Source organism: Desmodus rotundus, chromosome 3, assembly GCF_022682495.2.
Source record: "Desmodus rotundus isolate HL8 chromosome 3, HLdesRot8A.1, whole genome shotgun sequence".
Classification (NCBI taxonomy): Eukaryota; Metazoa; Chordata; class Mammalia; order Chiroptera; family Phyllostomidae; genus Desmodus; species Desmodus rotundus.
The window spans coordinates 173,001,210-173,019,607 of record NC_071389.1 but is presented as its reverse complement, the minus strand read 5'-3'; the positions used below and the strand labels follow the sequence as shown (position 1 = coordinate 173,019,607).

Here is an 18,398-nt window from a genome sequence, read left to right as displayed (position 1 = left end):
TATCTTCTTTTGTTTTTTGGTTCCATGTGTTTCAAATCACTGATCTGATTCTTGGCTTCATCCATTCTACTATTGGTTCCCTGTAAACTGTTCTTTATTTCAGTTAGTGTATCCTTTGTTTCTGAGTGGACCTTTTTTATGCTGTTGAGGTTCTCATAAGTTCCTTGCATCCTTAAAACCAGTGTTTTGAACTGTGCATCTGAAAGATTGTTTATCTCTATTTTGTTTAGTTCTTTTTCTGGAGCTTTGATCCGTTCTTTCATTTGGGCCATGCTTCTTTTTCTGCTCATTTTGGTAGCCTCTCTGGGTTTGTTTCTGTATATTAGGTAGAGTTGCTATAACTCCCTGTGTTGGTAGCATGGCCTAATGTAGTAGGTGTCCTGTAGGGTCCTGTGGCACAGCCTCCTCTATCACCCAAAGTGGTTACTTAAGGTATGGCCTCTGTGTGGGCTGAGTACACCCTCCTCTTATAGTTGAGCTTTTAGTGCTTTGGCAGTTTAATGGGAAGAATTTACGCAGACCTTTCAGCTGCAAGGACTGGCTGTGACCACTGATCACCAATTTCTGCCCTCTGTGGAGGATCAGCTGTGCAAGGGCCCACTCCACAGAGGAAGGCTTACTTCAGCAGCACTCTGGTGCCCTCTAGTGTTCTGTCTGGGGCCACTTGGTATGAGTTATAAGGCAATGCTGGCTGTTTCTTGTGCTAGGCTTATAGGTGCCCTATCAAGGCCAGGCTGTGAAGCAAGGCCAGTTACTGCTAGTAAAAGGCCTAGGGCACTTAGCAAGGCACGGGGCTCACTGACGCCAGCTGCTGCTTGTTTGAGAAAATTTTCGAAGATCAGAGGCATGTGCCAAAACAAGTCATTCATATGGAAAAGCCATTGTTAATCACTTGGGTGAGCCAGTAAGTTGGGTGGAGCAGAGTTTCAGAGAATCATCAGTGTGAGCCAAGCTGATAGAGTCTCAGGTATTGTTGTCCTCTGCACTCTGTGGTTTGGTGTAGGGAGGGCTCAAAAAATGACCAATGGCCTCTGCCAGCAATTCTGTCTTGGAGAAAGCTGTCCTCTAGCTGTTACCCTGATGTCAGACGCTTCAGTTCCTCCCCATTTGCCTCAGGTGCCTTTCAAGCTGCTGCCCTTGTGCTGGAGCTCAGCAGGAGCGGGTCTGAGTAAATTCTGTGGGCCCTTTAAGAGGAACTGCCTGGGAATCCAGAACTTTCTTCCACCAACTCAATCTCCACTGGTTTTTGCAGGCAGATGCCATGGGGACTTATCTTCCTGCCACTGGAAACTTGGGCTGAAGGACCTGGTGTGGGGCTGGGAATCTTTGCTCCCAAGATATCCCTCCCAATTTTTAACAGTTACAAGTGCGTGTGGGACCAACCCATTCCACGTCTCCACATCTCTGCATCTCTGTCCCTCCTACCAGTCTGGGTGGATTTGGTTTGTTACTTAACTCTGTGGTTGGAGGACCCTCACTCAACTCAATTTCTGCTAGTTCTGAGTGACAGTTGTTCTATAGTTCAGTTGTGATTTCGATGTGGTTGTGCGAGGAGGTGAGCCGTGTTTACCTAGGCCACCATCTTGGCAATCTAGCTCTTATACCATTTTCTATTAATTTCAGTTTGGAGGAATTTCACACTATGGCAGTAGCATCCAAGCTTCCATAGCTAGTAGACTGTGGCACTAAGATTCAAACCTCTGTCTGCAGTCTGCTTCCAGAGTTCAGGCAGTTAGAACTGAGCAGAGCAAAGACAATGGTCCAGGCACACAAGGTCACCATGGTGGAAAGCCCCAGGTGCCTAGCAACTGACAAAATTGGGGAAGCAAAGACCTCATCCCCAGGGTAACATTTCCTCTCCTAGGAAATCCAAATGGTCATGCCTATTTATTCTTTAGGGTTATAAATTCTAAGTAAATTTTTTCATGCCAATATAATAAAAAGTCAAGTGCCATTGCAAAACAGATTGTTAATCATATTTAATATTTAAACATTATCATGCTTATCCTTTAAATTTTTTTCTTTAACACACAACCATATAGTTGTTAAAGAAATTAATAAGTCCACAAAAGTGACACAAATACTTTTCCATTTCAATTTATAAGTTATAATTTACAAAATTTAAAAATTATAATTTTTAAGATTTATCAAATCATTTTTTCAACAACTACAAATGAGCAACCACTTTTGAGTGAAGCAAAATACTCTGCATTGTGTTATAAGTGAGAAAGACTGAAATGGTCTAATGAGCTAATGGGGAAGAGAAATCTTACATTTGTACACTGCAGAAGTTGTTTTTAGACAGTAGGAAACCACAGAAAAGATATTTCCTGGGGAGCTACTGAGTTACTTTCTTAAATATACCATTATAATATTTAATAATGTTTGTAGGGCACAAGAAGACATTACAGAAAATGTAGAACCAGTTTCAGAGACAATGCAACATTGCAGGTGAGAAAACAAAAGCTTTAGACTAGGATTACAGTAGTGGTACACAGAGAAAGGAAGAAAGATTTTCTACAAGAACTGATGGTTTATTGAATATAAAAGAATAAAGCTAAAGGGGAATTCAAAGATGAAGCCCTGGCTTTTGGTGTAAACAATTGAGCGGATGGTTGGGCCATTTTCTGTCACCAAGTACACTAGAACAGGAGAAGGTTCTTGGGTGAATTATAATTTAATCTTGGGACTTTCTGGTGGAGGTTTAAAAATTCAAGAGGGGATATTGAGTAAGTAATAATAAAAATGGTCTAGGTTGGAGTCATTGACATATGGTTTAAATGGCCGTTTAAACCACGAAAGGTATAAAGTAACTGGCAAGGGGAGAATAATTGAGAAGAAAAAAAGCTCTGACAAGAGTCAAGTGGGAAATGAACATTAGTCCAAACGAGTTTTTGAGAAAAAGCAAACAAAGAACTTAGAGAATAGTGTTGGAAGAGCCAGCATAGGAAAGCAATCAACTTTAAAATAAGAAACAGCAAATAGAATCAAAAGTCACAGAGATAAATTAAACAGACACTGATAAATGTCAGTTGAATTTCCTGACATGAAGCTTACTGATGAACTTAAAGAAAGTCGTTTTGGAGAAGTGATGCAAGAAGTTTGCAATTACTAGTGAAGTTTTGGGGAAAGGGTCTAACAATCTGACAAGATGATTGGTTATGGAGGGAAAATAAGTTTTAGACCATGTCTAGGGATGGAGTAATTGCTGATAGAGAAGACACTGTTTAGCTAATAAGAAAGACTTTAGCATGCTAGCATACATATAGATGATTGACTTCAGAGGGAAATAATGATGATACAGGCAAGTGACTCTTTAGTAACAGAAGGAATACCAAGGGGAATATTATTGACCTTAAATAGATTCATGAAGCTCCAGTCATAATTGAGGTGAACTTATTTTTCTATCACAAGCATTTTATGAATCAACACTCCCCTTGCATTTTAATGTCATGAGCCTTGATGAAGTTTTAAATTACTTGAGGAATTTTTTAATTTGCTGATTTAAGGAGAAACATTAAGACAATAGTTTAGATTTATTTATTGTATTTCTTTCTTGCAAGCTTTTATTACCAATTAATCAAATAACTTTTGTTTCCTCTTGTGCTTTTTCTAGGAAAATTCCATTCTTCTTTTATATATATAATATCATTAAGGAGCTATTTGGAACAGAGTCAAGCCTCTTGGTTATATAAAATAAAGAATGGCGTATTGCTGGAAAGCAGATCTGAATCCCAGGGACTCACACGAAGAGCAGCATGAGAACCAGGAACTGCAATCCGTAAATCAACCCCTTTTGCCCAGCCCAGTCAGTCTGGGCTTTGATCAGCTAGTAGAAGAAATCAATAATAAAATTCCACTCTGTCAGAGTGAAATTGAAGAAAACACTGTTTCTGTGCCCAGCTCACCAAACTGGGACTCAGAAATGCATTCATTAGATGGAGCACAGCAAATAGCCTTGAATGAATTCAATTCTAAAAGCTCAGAACTCTCTTGTCACCAAGTTAGGAAAACAGCCCTAATTGGTTTTAGGCCTTCTGTGCTACCAAATCCTCAAGACATGAATAAAGAAAGCTCTTGGGGAAACTTCATAGGAAAACATCATAGTGCTGATGATTACAGAGGCAATATTTTAGCTCCATCATCAACCAGTTTGGATAAAATTAATTCACAAAAAGAATTAGAAAATAAAAATCATAACTACCATATAGGATTTGAAAGTAGCATTCCTTCTATACATCCCTCCTTCTCAGCTGACTTCATGCCAAAAGAAGAGAATAAAAGGAATAGAAATACAAACACTCTGGAACCTTTCATGCCCTTTAAAGGTTCCTTCCCACCCAGGATATGGGAAAGTTCATGGCCAAAGAACACAGAGGTATGTGTCAGATATGTTGACCTAAAAATATAAATATGAATCATTTAATAATATACTAGATTAATTTAGTGATTAGGGTACCTACCTTAAGTAGGGAGATGTATTAATATTATGTTTGAAAATCATTTATAGCTCACTAATTCTGTGTCCCTGAATGAATGATTTTTTTCTGATAAAAGGGAAATAAATTTTAATAATATAATTTTTAAAGTTCCCATTTCATCAAATATAAATAAAATGTTATAGTATTTACATTTTGTTAGATAAAAATATAACAGTTGGAGGTTTCAATAATAGTGTTTTCTTATCTTATCATGTTATTATACACACACAGAAACACATATAAGTGTCATTACATTTAGATTCTGATTCTCATTATCATGAATTAAAACTTTAGATTATTATTAGTAGAAGAAATTTCCCTTTACTCAGAGGCTCCTAAATTATACTGTTGGCAGGCAGGTTCTGCTGGGATCACTCCAAGAGTAGGAAATTAAGTAATTATTGTGCAATTCATCCTAGTGATTTCATTAGTAGTTTTCCAATTGTTTTTAGTGACTATAGATTTTCTTGTACAATATTTGAACTTTTCTCTGCTTATGCCAAGTGTTGACACAAATGTAATAAAGTAAATAGTACAAAGAAGAAATGTTATTGCAGTTGTAATTCATAGATTGAGGCAAAATGATTCTTCATTTGTTCAACAACACTTACTGTATTCTTAACATATACATGATAAACTAGGAATAACAAACCCAAAGAAGAAAATACATGATACCTGATTTCAGGAATAGCATATTACTCAAATTTATTTGCAAACACTAAAGGAAGGTAAGAGCAAAATAACAGAGAAGGTGAGTTCAAAAAAGAAAAAACTAATTCTGTCTTGCAGAGGAAAGTAGCACATCGAATGATCCAAACTGAAAGTCAATGAATTTTAGGAACATCTACTATTGATCTTTAAAACATAACAGGTGCTAAACTTTCCCTTACCACTGAAAGCAACTCTGAAGTTAGACAAAATATATGAAGTAAATAACTCCAGGCATTGAACACAGGCAATATAGGACATCGATCCTTGAGAGAAGGGAAAGTATTGGTCAAAAAGGCAGGGAAGAAATAGAACAAAATAAAATAGAAGAAACAAATAGAAACAAATATCATGGCCACCTTAAATCCAAAAATATCTATAAATATACTAAATATGAATAGGATAGGCATTCCAAATAAAAGGGAGAAATCATCAAACTAAATATAAAAGACTTTAGTACTGTCTACAAGGGGCAAACTTTAGACACAAAGGCACAGATAGGTTGAAAATAAAAGAAATAAAAAGATTTAACATTCAACCAGCAAAAGAAAGTTGATGTGGTTATTAATACTAGGAAAAGTACAGTTCAATGGAGAGTATTATTAAAGAAATAAAAGTGTCATTTCATATTAATAAAAAGGTCAATCAGAAAGACAATAAATTCAGACGTACATGTACCTAATAAAGATTCAAAACACATAAAGCAAAAATGAGTTCTTTTAAAGTTAATCATATACTCACCCTGACAGCCATCTGTGGATTCCTTCATAAGAAATAAAACACATGTGCATATAAATATTTGCTTATGAAAATTAATAGTTCTTTACAGGACCCCAAAACTTAACCCAAATGCCCATCAATAGGGAAGCTAGATAAACACATTGTGGAATATTTATGTACTAAGATACTACTAACCAACAATAAAAAAAATTAACTATCGATATGTGTGACAACATAAGTAAATTTAAAAATACATGTCACTTAATTGAAAGAAGCCAGAAACAAAAAAACACATATACCTACTCGATAGTCATAGGTCTCTGGATAACCAGTTACCAGATGGATGTACACATTGACAAAAGGAGATGTGGGGGAGCTTTCTAAACTGATGAAAATGTCCCATATGTTGATTGGGGTGTTGATGTAACAGTTGTATACTTTTCTGAAAACTTAAATTCTATATTTAATATTCATGCAATTTTCTATATGTATCATTTTATTTAAAAAATGGAAAAATAAAAACAGAATGAATCTTTAAAACAAGATAAAAATATAAAACTGAATTTATCTTTTCACCACACCAACTAAATTAATTTAAAAATTTTTATTTTAAGCCCACAGATTGTTCCATTCAGCTAATTGAAGTACCTCAAGGCAGTAATATGAGTCTGGCCTCCTTTTGTGACAAAGTAAAAAAGTAAGTTGCTATTTCATTAAATTTGGAAATTTATGTACCTGCATAAATTTGCCTATTTTAATATTACTAAACTGATTAATTCAGCATATAAAATGTTCTATAATCTTTAACTGTGAAAAGTATAAATTTATGAAAACTTTGTCCATTAATCAACTTCTGGTATTGTTTTTGTTGTTTATAGTCAAATAATTTTTTTCTCTTTTTAACTTAATTAAAGTTTTATGTTTCACAAAATTAGCAGGCCTGCCCTTGCTATTTGTTGGTAGTTTAAGTTGATTTCTTTCTCATTTTCATTGTTCACCCACTCATTATTTAACAACATGTTATTCAGTCTCCACGTATTTGAATGTTTTTGAGTTTTTTCCTTGAGACTGGTTTCTAGTTTCAAGCCAGTGTGATATGAGCACATGCTTGATATGATTTCAATTTTTTTTAATTTGTTGAGCCTCGCTTTATGTCCTACCACGTGGTCTATCTTTGAAATGCGGTTCCATGTGCATTTGAAAACGTGTATTTTGCTTCTTTGGCATAAAATGTTCCATATATATTAATTAAGTCCATTTGATGTAGAGTGTTGTTGAATGCCACAATATCCTTGTTGATTCTTTGTTTAGAAGATTTACCCATTTTTGACAATGGGGTGTTAAAATTCCCTATGATGACTGTGTTGTTGTTGACATCTTCCTTGAAGTCCTCCAGGATTTCCCTTACATATTTAGGTGCTCCTGCGTTGAGTGCATATGTGTTTATAAGGGTTCTATCCTCTTGATGGACTACTCCCATAGGTATTATGTAGTGTCCTTCTTTGTCTGTTTTTATAGCCTTTATTTTGAAGTCTACTTTGTCTGATATAAAAGTATTGCTCCCCCTGTGTTTTTGTTTTCATATCCATTTGCTTGGAATATTTTTTCCATCCCTTCATTTTCAGCCTGTGTAGGTCTTCTGTTCTAAGCTGCATCTCTTGTAAACAGCATATATGCAGGTAGTGTTTTCTTATCTACTCAGCTACCCTATGTCTTTTGATTGGTGCATTTAATCCATTTATATTTAAGGTTATCATTGATAGGTACTTATTCACTGCCATTTATTCTGTACCTGTGATCCTCTCTGTCTCGCTCTCTGTCTCTCTGTCTCTTTCTTTCTCTCTCTTCTCCTTCTAATGGCAGTCCCTTCGGCTTGTAGTGTGTCTGTTGAAAAATCAGCTCATAGCCTTCTTGGAGTTCCCTTGTATGTTACTAGCTGTTTCTATCTTGCCACCTTTAAGATTCTCTTTTTCTTTCTTTCTTTCTTTCTTTCTTTCTTTCTTTCTTTCTTTCTTTCTTTCTTTCTTTCTTTCTAAGATTTTATTTCTTTTATATTTTGACAGAGGGTAAGGGAGGGAGAAAGAGAGGGAGAGAAACATCAATGTGTGGTTGCCTCTTGTCTGCCCCCTACTGGGGACCAGGCTCGTACCCAGGCATGTATCTTGAGTGGGAATTGAACTGTCAACCCTTTGGTTCATGGGCCAGAACTCTACCTACTGAACCACACCAGCCAAGGCCTCTTTTTGACCTTAAAATTTGCCATTTTAATTATGATGTGTTTTGGAGTAGAGACCTCTTTGGGTTCATCTTGATTGGGACCAAGTTAGGGATGTTTTCTGTCATTTTTTTCAAACAGGGTTTCTATCCTTTGCACCTTTTCTTCTCCTTCTGATATTCCTATGATGCAAATGTTGTTACATTTCATGTTGTCCTGAAGCTCCCTTAAACTATGCTATTCTTTTTTGGGGTCTTTTTTCATTTTGTTGCTCTCTCTGGGTATTGTTTTCTGCCTTGTCTTACAGCTTGCTGATTCAGTCCTCTGCTTCATCTAGCCTGTTTTTGATTCCTACTATTGTACTCTTCATTTCTTCCTGGTTCTTATTCATATTCTCTATGTCCTTTCTCGTGCTGCTAAAGTTCCCACTACATTCCTTGTAGCTCCCAGAAAGTTCCTTGTGGTTGTCACTGAGTTCCCTGAGCATCCTCATAAGCATTATTTTGAATTCTATGTCTGATAGCTTGCTTGCCTCAGTTTCACTCAGCTCTTTTTCTGGGGATTCCTCCTTTCTTTTTCATTGGAGGTTATTTCTTTGTCTCCCCATTTCAGGTGACTTTTTTTTATTTGTTTCTACATCTCAGATTGCTCTGCTTTGACTGCCCTTCTTTGTGGGGTGGCCTTCTGGGGTAGGAGTTTTATGGAACTCAATGGTGTGGTCTCTTTTATCTCCTGATCTGGGTGTTTTAGGGATTCCCTTTATTCAGCTTATGTGGGCTCTCTTTTTGTACTTGGGCATTGATTATTGATGGATCACTCATTGGTGGGATCTCCCCTCCAGGTGGCTGACTGAGAGTCACAAGCCCTGCTATGTCCTGTGTGCTGCTGCACAGGAGCTGGTTAACAAAGCAATACCACCCAGAAAAACCAAGGCCATGCCAGAGAAAATACACCCCCTACCACCATCAGCAATACCAACAGCAAATGAGCAAAGATCAGTAAATGTGGAAAGAGATTAAGAATATTATAGGATAGGAAAAAAGAATATCAGATGGCTAAAGGAGAGAAAAATTATTTTGAGCAGGAAGAGGAGGAAAAATAATAAGAGTATGGAATAGAAAGAAGACAAAGAATGGATAAAATAAAATTTAAAACATAATGAAATTAGGGAAGGGCAATGGCAAAATGGATTAAGAAAAGGGAAGGATATAATATGAATTCTGAAATAAAAAGGTAGTAAACCAAAGGGAACAAACTTGCTGCAAAATCACAACAGGGCCAATAAAAATGACAACTGAGCAAAGGTTAATAAAGGCAGAAAGAGAATAAGAGTATTATACAAAAGACAAAAGAGAATATGAGATGTCTATAGTAAAGAAAATGATTTTGAGAGGATAGGGTGAGGAGAAATAATAAGAGTAAAGAGTATATTCCAGGCTAAGAAAAGGAAAAAAATAAAATTCCAAACTCAGATAAGAAAGGGCAGGAGGAAGGTAAAATGGAATACGACAAGCTAAGGGTACAAGGTGAGATTTGAAATAACAATGAAATAAAAAATAATATAAAATCTAAATAAAAAGAATAGAAATAAAAGACAAGGCTTATGAATTGGTTGGGATACAATAGAAGCAAAAGAGGAAATATTAAAAACCTATGTAAAATAAAGAAAAAATAATGCAAGTTCTGAAGAACGTTGTGGTGGAATTCACCTCAGCAGAGTTTAGTGTTTGTCTTCTGTCTTCTCTTTCTGGATCTGTCTCTGGATTTTTATCAGCTCAAGGTCCCTGGAAGGTCATCTAACTTCTGGCAGCACTGCCTGTATGAACTTCCCCTGCCTCTAGAGGGGTCTTCTGTTGCAATTGGGAGGGTAGGACCCCTGGGTCTCACCTGGGAAGTGCTGTTCAGTCTTCTCGAAAAATTATGGGTGTTTTCCCCCTGCTCCTGTACCACCTGTCTTGGGCTGTCCAAGCTTCTTTCCAATAATGTGTAGTTTCTGATGAATTAGCTGGACCAGTCTGTGTAAGAGAGTCAGCTCTTTACTGCTTGGTGCTGACAGTAGCTCTGTGTGCAAGCTAAGGCTGGGCAGGGTCCTGATTCCCTCTTGCTGCACCAATTTCTGATCTCCCTGCTTTGCTGGCCTCAGTGGAATAGGGCCCTAGGAACCAGTGTAGTCTCCCTAAGAGAAGTTCAAAACTGGGCCCTTTAGGCATTTCTCTTACTGTGTTTCGGTTGCGGAAACACCCTTCGGGGGTTCCTGGGCCTGTTGTGCCTGTTTTGCAAACTTCACTGTTGGTAATGCTTGAGATCCTGCAGGAGGAGGTGGGGGCTGGGTGTGTCTTTCCCTTTTTGGACGTTTGATCTCCTGCCAGGGAAGGGGGCTCTGTCTGGCTGTAAATAATCTCAGGTGTTCAATTCCTGTCCTCCAGTTCCCAGCCCACCGACCTTGCAGCCGAAAGAGGCCCGAACTCTTCACTCTGCACAGCCTCTGCCCTGCCAGCTGTGCCAGGCTGAGGCATCCCCTTGCTGTGCACCTTTCTGCTCTCTCTGCCCAGCTGCACTCAGGGGAAGCAAACCACACCCTCAATCCTTTAGGCTTGCTGGCAGAGCAGCTGCTCACAGGGGCCCTACCCAGTATGCCTCAGCTCCCCTTTAAAAAATCTCTCCAGGCACTCCCACTGCAGCACTGATTTACTGTCTGACTTTCTGTACACACCACTGCTCAAAAAAAAAACCAGGAATCTCTCACAGTCACAGCTGGCCACAGCCAACCCCCTTTGCCTGACTGAGGTGCAGATGGAATCCCTGTCTCTCTCTGGCACTGTTCCAGTTGGCATTTGCCACTGCAGCTATGGGTGGGCTGCTCACTCTGTGTGTGTGTATAGCCTGGATCTCCCCAACTTAGAGTATGCAAGTCACTCCTGGGTCAGGTCTGGGGGTTCTCTGCCCTGAGAGGGGAGGGAGCTGCAAAGCTGCCATCTCTGACTACCTCTCCAGAGCTGCAGGCACCACGCCCGGGGTATTTCCCCTTGAACTTATAAAATTTCCTTACTGTCTGTTGTGAAGTGTCTTCTGTACTCCTTGGCATCCAAACTTAATATCAGCTAAGACTCTGTTGAATGTTCAGTTTATTCTTTTGGAGATTAGCCAAGTATCGAATTGGGGGCAAGAGCAAGTGGACTCAGCTTCCAAAGACTTGGTCACCATCTTCTCCTCCTTCACCTTTCTCTCAATAGCTTAATCTTACCTTGAATGGGATGCCAGAATTTGAACAAATGCATTAGTGTTTGTCCATTGAAAAACAATTTTTTCCACTGGGATATTGCCAAAAAAATCACTGACCTTCTTTTAACTAATCTAAAGGTAAACTTCTTAATATAAAGGTAGATGCTTCTTTTAAAGACCAATTTCTCATTAGCAATTAAAATTTATATAATTCTGTCCCTTCAGTTGCTAAGGTTCCCGAATGTTTTGAAAAATTAATAGATTTGCACCTTATATCTCTTCACTTTTATTCATTTATAGATGCTTTAAATATAATAAATATATATATATATAAACTTTAGCTTATTTATCAGCTACAGCAGCATCCTATTAAATCATTGTTTGGAATTAAAGATTTGAATCACTTATTTAATTATTAATTTAAAAGCTATTTGAATGCCTAATAACTAGTTCATCATGAAATATTCAAATATAAGACAAACAAGCAAACAAAAAAGCAAAGTTCCTGCCCTAAAGAACTCAACCATGTTAGAAGAACTGAAAGACACACATACAAAAATGCAAACCAAAGCAAGTAAATTCATAAACATATTTATCTTTAATTTCTTATCTGCTTCACAAAAGAAAACTTACAATGCCTGTTTGCAAAGATAAAAGTCATAGACAGGCAACAACATGGTGAAATGGGGTGATTGCCAAAGGGACAGGGCATCGAGAGACGTAGGAGAGGACATGGGGAGGACAAACGGTGACAGAAGGAGGCTTGACTTAGGGAGGTGAACACACAGTACAATATACAGGTGATGTATTATAGAATTGTACCCTTGAAACCTATATGATTTTATCAACCAATGTCACTCCTATCAATTTAATTAATTAACTAATAAATTAATTAACTATTTGGATTCCTAAATTAGGGTCTTTAAAGATATCAGTATTGATTCTTCAGGAATATGCTACTGTAACAAGCTAACAACTAATACCAGGAATCTGACACTTTAAATCTAAAATGCAGTATAATAGGCCCCCCTTTCCCACAGATATGTGTCCCAAGACCCCCAGTGGATGCCTGAAATTGCAGAGGCCTGAACCTATAATTCTATTTCCTTTCCTATACATATATACTTTTCCACTTAAAGGAATCACTGTATGGCTTCTCTTGGTCATACCCAAATTGCCAACATCTCTGCTCTGGCACTTGGGGAACAGTATTAAGGCCAATAAGGGTTACCTGAGCACAGCACTGAGACACCTGGCAGTCGGTCTGATAACTGAGAAGGATACTAAGTGACTAATGGGAGGACAAAGGAATGACTCATGTCCCAGACAGAGGGAGCAGAGCAGTGCGGGATTTCATCATGCTACTTAGAGGGTACACAATTTAAAAATCGTAAGTTGTTTGTTTCTGGAATTTCCTACTTAATATTTTCAGACCATGTTTGACTAGGGTAACTGAAACCACAGAAAGCATAACCACAGTTAAATGGGGACTACCATAGATATAAATATCCTCCGTTGTGCAGAGAAACTAGTCAAATAACTCTCCTCTGACTATAAAACTACTAAATGGAAGAGCCAGGATTAAACTCAAGGCTTCTGGTTCCAAGGAGAAACTATTTTGCAATTCTCTAGCTCATTTGAGCAAAAAGTAATTATTCAGAATGTATAAATGACTTTTGAGCTCAAAGATGAAAACCCAAAATTTTCAGGAAAATGCACAGCCAAAATGGCATTTACTAAATTGATAAAGAAAATTTGTTTACCAAAATTCTTATATTAAGATGAGTGACTTCCAGCTTTAAAAATTTAGGCATGAACAAAAACCAAGGGGAAGAGATCAGCTTCAAAAGCAATGTGAATGAAGCAAGTAATCATTGTACAGAGTACTTTTTATGTTGTATGAATGATAATGTATCCTTAATTGCTTCAAATGAGGTGCCCCTGGAAAAGCTTGAAGATCAGTCCTTTGAGGTTATTTTTGGTGTTATTATCTTTACCAATATGCCCTGATAGCACTGTGCCACAAATCAGCTACTGACTGTTTTCATCTTTTAAATCTTCTGTAGGAAACCTTGCATGCAGTTTCTTAACTTTTCCTAAGTATTATTTTCCCATATATTTTTCAGGATCAGAGAAACGTACCGTGCAGCTAACATTGATTCCAATTCGGGGAAGATCTGGAGCGCTACTACAGCATTTCCATGGCAACTCTTTTCCAATACTAAGTTTAGTATAAATATTTTTATTGATAACTCAACACAACTACTTCATTTGATGCCACATGGTAAGCAACCTTGCAGATGAGCATAAAAATCTACATAAATTTCGTATTGGCTGCACAGCCTTGAGTCCACTGATGAAAATCATTAGAAGTAGTATTATTGGGTAGTATTTTGTCCTGCAGTGAAGGAAGAGAACAGCTGCAAACATATTGTTAACATTTGTTTAGCTATTGTTTTTGGAGAGCTTTCTTCACATAGCTCACCCTAGGACACCTTATTTTCTTGCTATAAAATAATAGCAAGTATAGCAAGCATGTAACTTGCTTTTAGAATATTAAAAACAAAAAACAAATTTCAAAGAGTCTAGATAAAAACTGTAGCTGTATATATAAATGAACATGCATTAGAAACAACTATTTCATTTCATATAAATAAGTCATGAGGTAAAACAGACTTAGATACATAGAAGCATGTTAGCCCTGTGTAGCCCAGCACAGTCACCAAATCAAATGGACTCACAATCCCTGTCGATGGATCCCAGGCATCTGTAGTTCATGAAACTTACCAGATAATCCTTATTTCTCTAAAGTTTTATTTCGAATGCCTTTGAAGTTGTTTAATATTTTATTTCACAGTTATGGTCAACTATTTTACAAAACAATATTAGTTTTTTGAACAAAATTTAGTTGCTATTAAATACATTTCTACATATCAACTATTGATTGACAAATCAATAATGATGTATTGATGACCCAATAAATGTTTTCTCATTGATTTATTATTGTTACTATTATTATTATTATTTGGCTATTTTCTTTGTTTCTCTAGTCCAGGCTCTGAGTAGAGGTGAGTACAAATATAGCAATATGGTGGAATATTAATAGGACCATCTGGTTGGAAACTAACAGAAACCAACTCTCGCTGGCTTAAGCAGAAAAAGAATAAACATTTTTTAATAATTTAGGAGTTTCTTACATAATTTAAAAGTAGGAATTCAGCAAAAATTTGCAAATATACTCAAGGCGCAGAAAAACAAGTAGTCCAAAATTTCTTTATGCTTCTCACCACATCTTCTCCCTGTATAATTGCTTCTCATGTTTCTTTTGCTTTCTGCTGACTCATGTCCCTTGCTTTTCTAGAACATATGGAAAGCCAGGCTCTCAAACTTAAATTCTGTTTGGCTAGCTACCTAAAGAAATTTCAATCTCTCTGTTGGATCCAATTCCAAATTTCTAAAAGCAGGATTGTGATTGCATAGCCAAGAGCAGTGGTTCTGCTACTTGATCCAATCAGAATAGCTTGGGTAAGGCTGGCTTCAGTTGCTGCAGAAGAGAAAGTAATTATGAACTGGGGAAACCACTCCTGTTCTTACAATTTACAATATTTAATTTCCAACATCTCTCTCCCACTCTCCAGATATTCCTTCGCTGAATTTGGCAAGCTAGAGTCCTTTTTTTTTTTTTTTTTACTTTTATTAGAAGTTGCAGTAAAGTAATTTAGGTCATTGAGTTTAGAGTTAGAGATATATAGTGGTAAAGAGGATGTCTGCATCCTCAAAGATGTTAAAAGTATTTACAAAAGTAAGGAATAGGAGGAAAGGGTGAAGTAGAGATGGAGGAGGAAGAATTAGAAAAGAAAGGACACTTTCATTAAAGCATACAGAGTAGCATATGCCATTGTTGGAAGAAACAGTTTTTCCTCTTTCTATTTACATTTGAAGGGGGGCTGGTGCTGTGGTTTAATTGACAATAGACAAATTAACAGACAAAAGACAAGGCTTATTCACACATGCATAGGAGTTATTCGGTAATAAATTCCCTGCTGAATACCTACAGGTAGAGGTTTTTATACCAACTTAATGTAGATGTGTGGTGGGGGTGAGGCTGGAAGTTTTGTGGGGATGCTTTAGAGCTTTAATAGAATAGAATGGAGGCTTGTATTGTTTTGTTTTCTTTTGTTTTCATGTTAATGGTAGGCAGTCTGTCTCCTTCCTGGAATTTGCAGAAAACTAGTTCAGAACAAAGAATGGTAGCTGTATTTTAGGGAGTATCTGTTTTAGTCAGATAAGAGAAAGTCAAATAATTTTCAAATATTTTCACTTTAAAATAATCTTGGTGCCAAAATTCTGTGGGAGAGGAAGAAATTTTCCTCTACCCTTCTAGATTATTTTGGCTCATCAAATAATCAAATCAATGTGAAAATGATGAAGAAGAAAAAGTGACCATGTTATAGAGCAGGGCAGGGGGTAGTTCATGATAAATTATTACAGAAAGGATCCCCCCTTTCTGTCTCTGGAGGTTCCTTCCCCCACGCCCACCTGCTAGGTTCTCAATGCCCGCCACCAGAGGAAAGACGTCTCTCAATGCCAGAGACTGGTGAAAAGGAAAGGAATTGTTTATTTAAAAGTTACACAGACTTGGAGTACTGGCTTAATGTCATCAATAAGATACTAAGGTCCTTTAGAATACCCACAGATGCACAGTCCTTCCCTCTCCCTGTGCCCAGTCCGGGGTACCGTGCCTCAGGAAAGGAAGTAGAAGTCCGTGATTCAGGCTCCCGGCACCATCAGCTGTGTGGCTGCTGCAATCTCCAGTTAATCCAAAGCCATGTAGCACCTTCTCATGGCTCACCAGCAAGAGTCCTCTCTCCCCTTTCTCTATGGCTGCAAAGTCTCTCCTGCTGCCTAAGCCGCGTGGCAAAAAGAAGCACTCCAAAACCACATGGTCCTCTCTACTCTCCTTCAGAACCGTCTGGTCCTTTTCCCCATTTCAGAACCGCGTGGTCCTCTTCCTTTCCCCTCAGAACCTCGTGGTTCTCTCCTATTCACTCCAGAACCGTGTGGTCCCCTATTTACTTCAGAGCCGCATGATCTACTCTCTATTTACTTTGGAGCCGCGTGGTCTACCCCTTCTATGGCTGCTGGGCCTAGGTTTAAATCCCAGCGCCCATCTTCCTTTGCAGCCCCATTTCCGACTCCTCCTACAGTCAGCTACACCTGCCAGCATCCCCGTATTCTTCCAGCTTTACTGGGCTGCCATAGTAAGTCTGGGCAGGTATGGCCCCATGGCGTGGAGCCAATCATCTCCAAGCTCTCACGCAGGCCCTGTAACCAGGGGGAGTTGCTTCCCAGACCCATCCTGGGTGGAAGTCACTCCCATCTCCCTGGCTCAAAGCAGGGCCACAGCTATTTAACATATCTATGAAACCAGTTAAAGGTTATAGATATGTTAAATGACTGTGCCAGGGGTTAGCTGCAAAGCTCTTGCTACCCAAAACAGCTCTGAATGGCCCTGTTCCATGTGTCCCATCCCCCCTGGCTCAGGCTTGTGGGGGTGAGGACATCCTACATACATTTTTCTAATATTTCCTGGACACCCTGAGTCCTAGACCCCATTACAAATCCCTTCTTGGGGCCCTCCTCTTGGCTGCACCCTGCTTCAACCAAATTTAATGGCTTATGTACATATGAGACCCCCAAATACATGAGAGAGTGAAAGACCCCACATACGTGATAGGTTCAGAGACAGAAGGTTAAAAAGTTGTAAATATGAATCTCTGAGCTAAGGATGAGTTAGGACACCGTGGGGCTTCAGAGGAGAGAGAGCCATTCCCAGTACAGTAACGCAAGCAGATGAGGAGTAAGTATGTGCTTGCTCTGTCCTACACGTATCAAAAGTTATACCTGGCCCAAATTTAACTCATTATGGCCAAGGCCCAAATTTAAATTCTTTAAGGATAAATAAAAGTTTCTCATGACCCCACATGGTCTTGATTACCTTCAGCTCAAAGTAATTTGCATGCCAAACTGGTACATTTTGGGGAGGCCTATTCCGAACCCTTCAACTGTACTTCCCTTACAACTTTATATTAGCATTTTACTAGTGATACAGAGATTCTATAAAGAACGAAAGTCTGAATAGAATACTATCTACAGAAGAACCATCCCACCACGTAGAGAATTTTTATGAGTTGATTTCAGCCAAACTGATGAGAATTGAAGGGAAGCAAAACCGCAACGCACTGAGAAAATGCTCCTGAGAATGGCAGTCTTGCAGCTTATGTTCTGCGTGAGAATTGAAGGAGGAGACAGAAGAAGGGTTGCAGGAAATCCACCGATGATAGATGAAGGGGGCGGGAGAAAGCAAAGCAGAGAAACCTCTGACACTGGATACGTAACAAAAAGGAGAGACACGTAATTTGTTTACATTGGAGAGTACGGGGTAGTTAATAATTAACACAGCATATAAAGGTGGCATTTGGGGAACAAGATAACAATGAGGTGTTCTGTGGTCTCTGCCCTGGTGTGGTGAGTGTGCCCTGAGGGATCTGAAATGGAGATTACCCTGACATTTCGAAGGTATGTTATTTTAGATGCAAAAAGACAATAGACAGACCCATTGATGGATCATTGTTACAGAAGCTGCAGACCTAGGACATGACTACCCACTATGACCTACTTTCAGTTAAGAGGTTTTATGTTCAGATCATCCTATGTGGTTAACTTTTGACCTCTGAGCTTGCAGGGTCTGCCATGCTGGCCTGTCCTGAGCTTGTCAGGTTTGGTATGCGGCCCCTTTTCTGTCCATGGTATCAAAAATGACTTTCATAAAAGATAGAAGCTTTTGCTAGAAACTTAAGAAATAAGAAAAATTATATAGTAAAGAGGAGGACATAGGTCAGGAGTTTTCTTCTCAAGAGAACTCTGTTTTCCAAAAACTGAGGAAATGGAATCCTTCCAGAAGACCAGGTCTTAAACAAGAAATTCTCTGTTCCACAATCTTTATCTATAACTTCAATGAGGTTGATTCCCCTGTCCTTATTTCCAACTCC

General features: G+C 38.3%; 1 protein-coding gene across 5 annotated transcripts in view; it reads left to right on the top strand.

Moving 5' to 3' along the window:
* Nucleotides 1-18,398, top strand: part of PIK3C2G (phosphatidylinositol-4-phosphate 3-kinase catalytic subunit type 2 gamma) — a 280,978-nt gene that overhangs the window by 23,096 nt on the left and 239,484 nt on the right. For all 5 annotated transcript variants that reach the window (XR_011651038.1, XM_071221070.1, XM_071221071.1 and 2 more), the window contains exons 3-6: nt 2,392-2,451; nt 3,617-4,378; nt 6,524-6,606; nt 13,473-13,630. Coding sequence is in view for 4 of the 5 variants with exons in the window: in XM_071221070.1 (XP_071077171.1) it covers nt 3,704-4,378; nt 6,524-6,606; nt 13,473-13,630 (916 nt within the window). In the remaining variant the exon portion in view is untranslated. The remainder of the gene's footprint in view (nt 1-2,391; nt 2,452-3,616; nt 4,379-6,523; nt 6,607-13,472; nt 13,631-18,398) is intronic.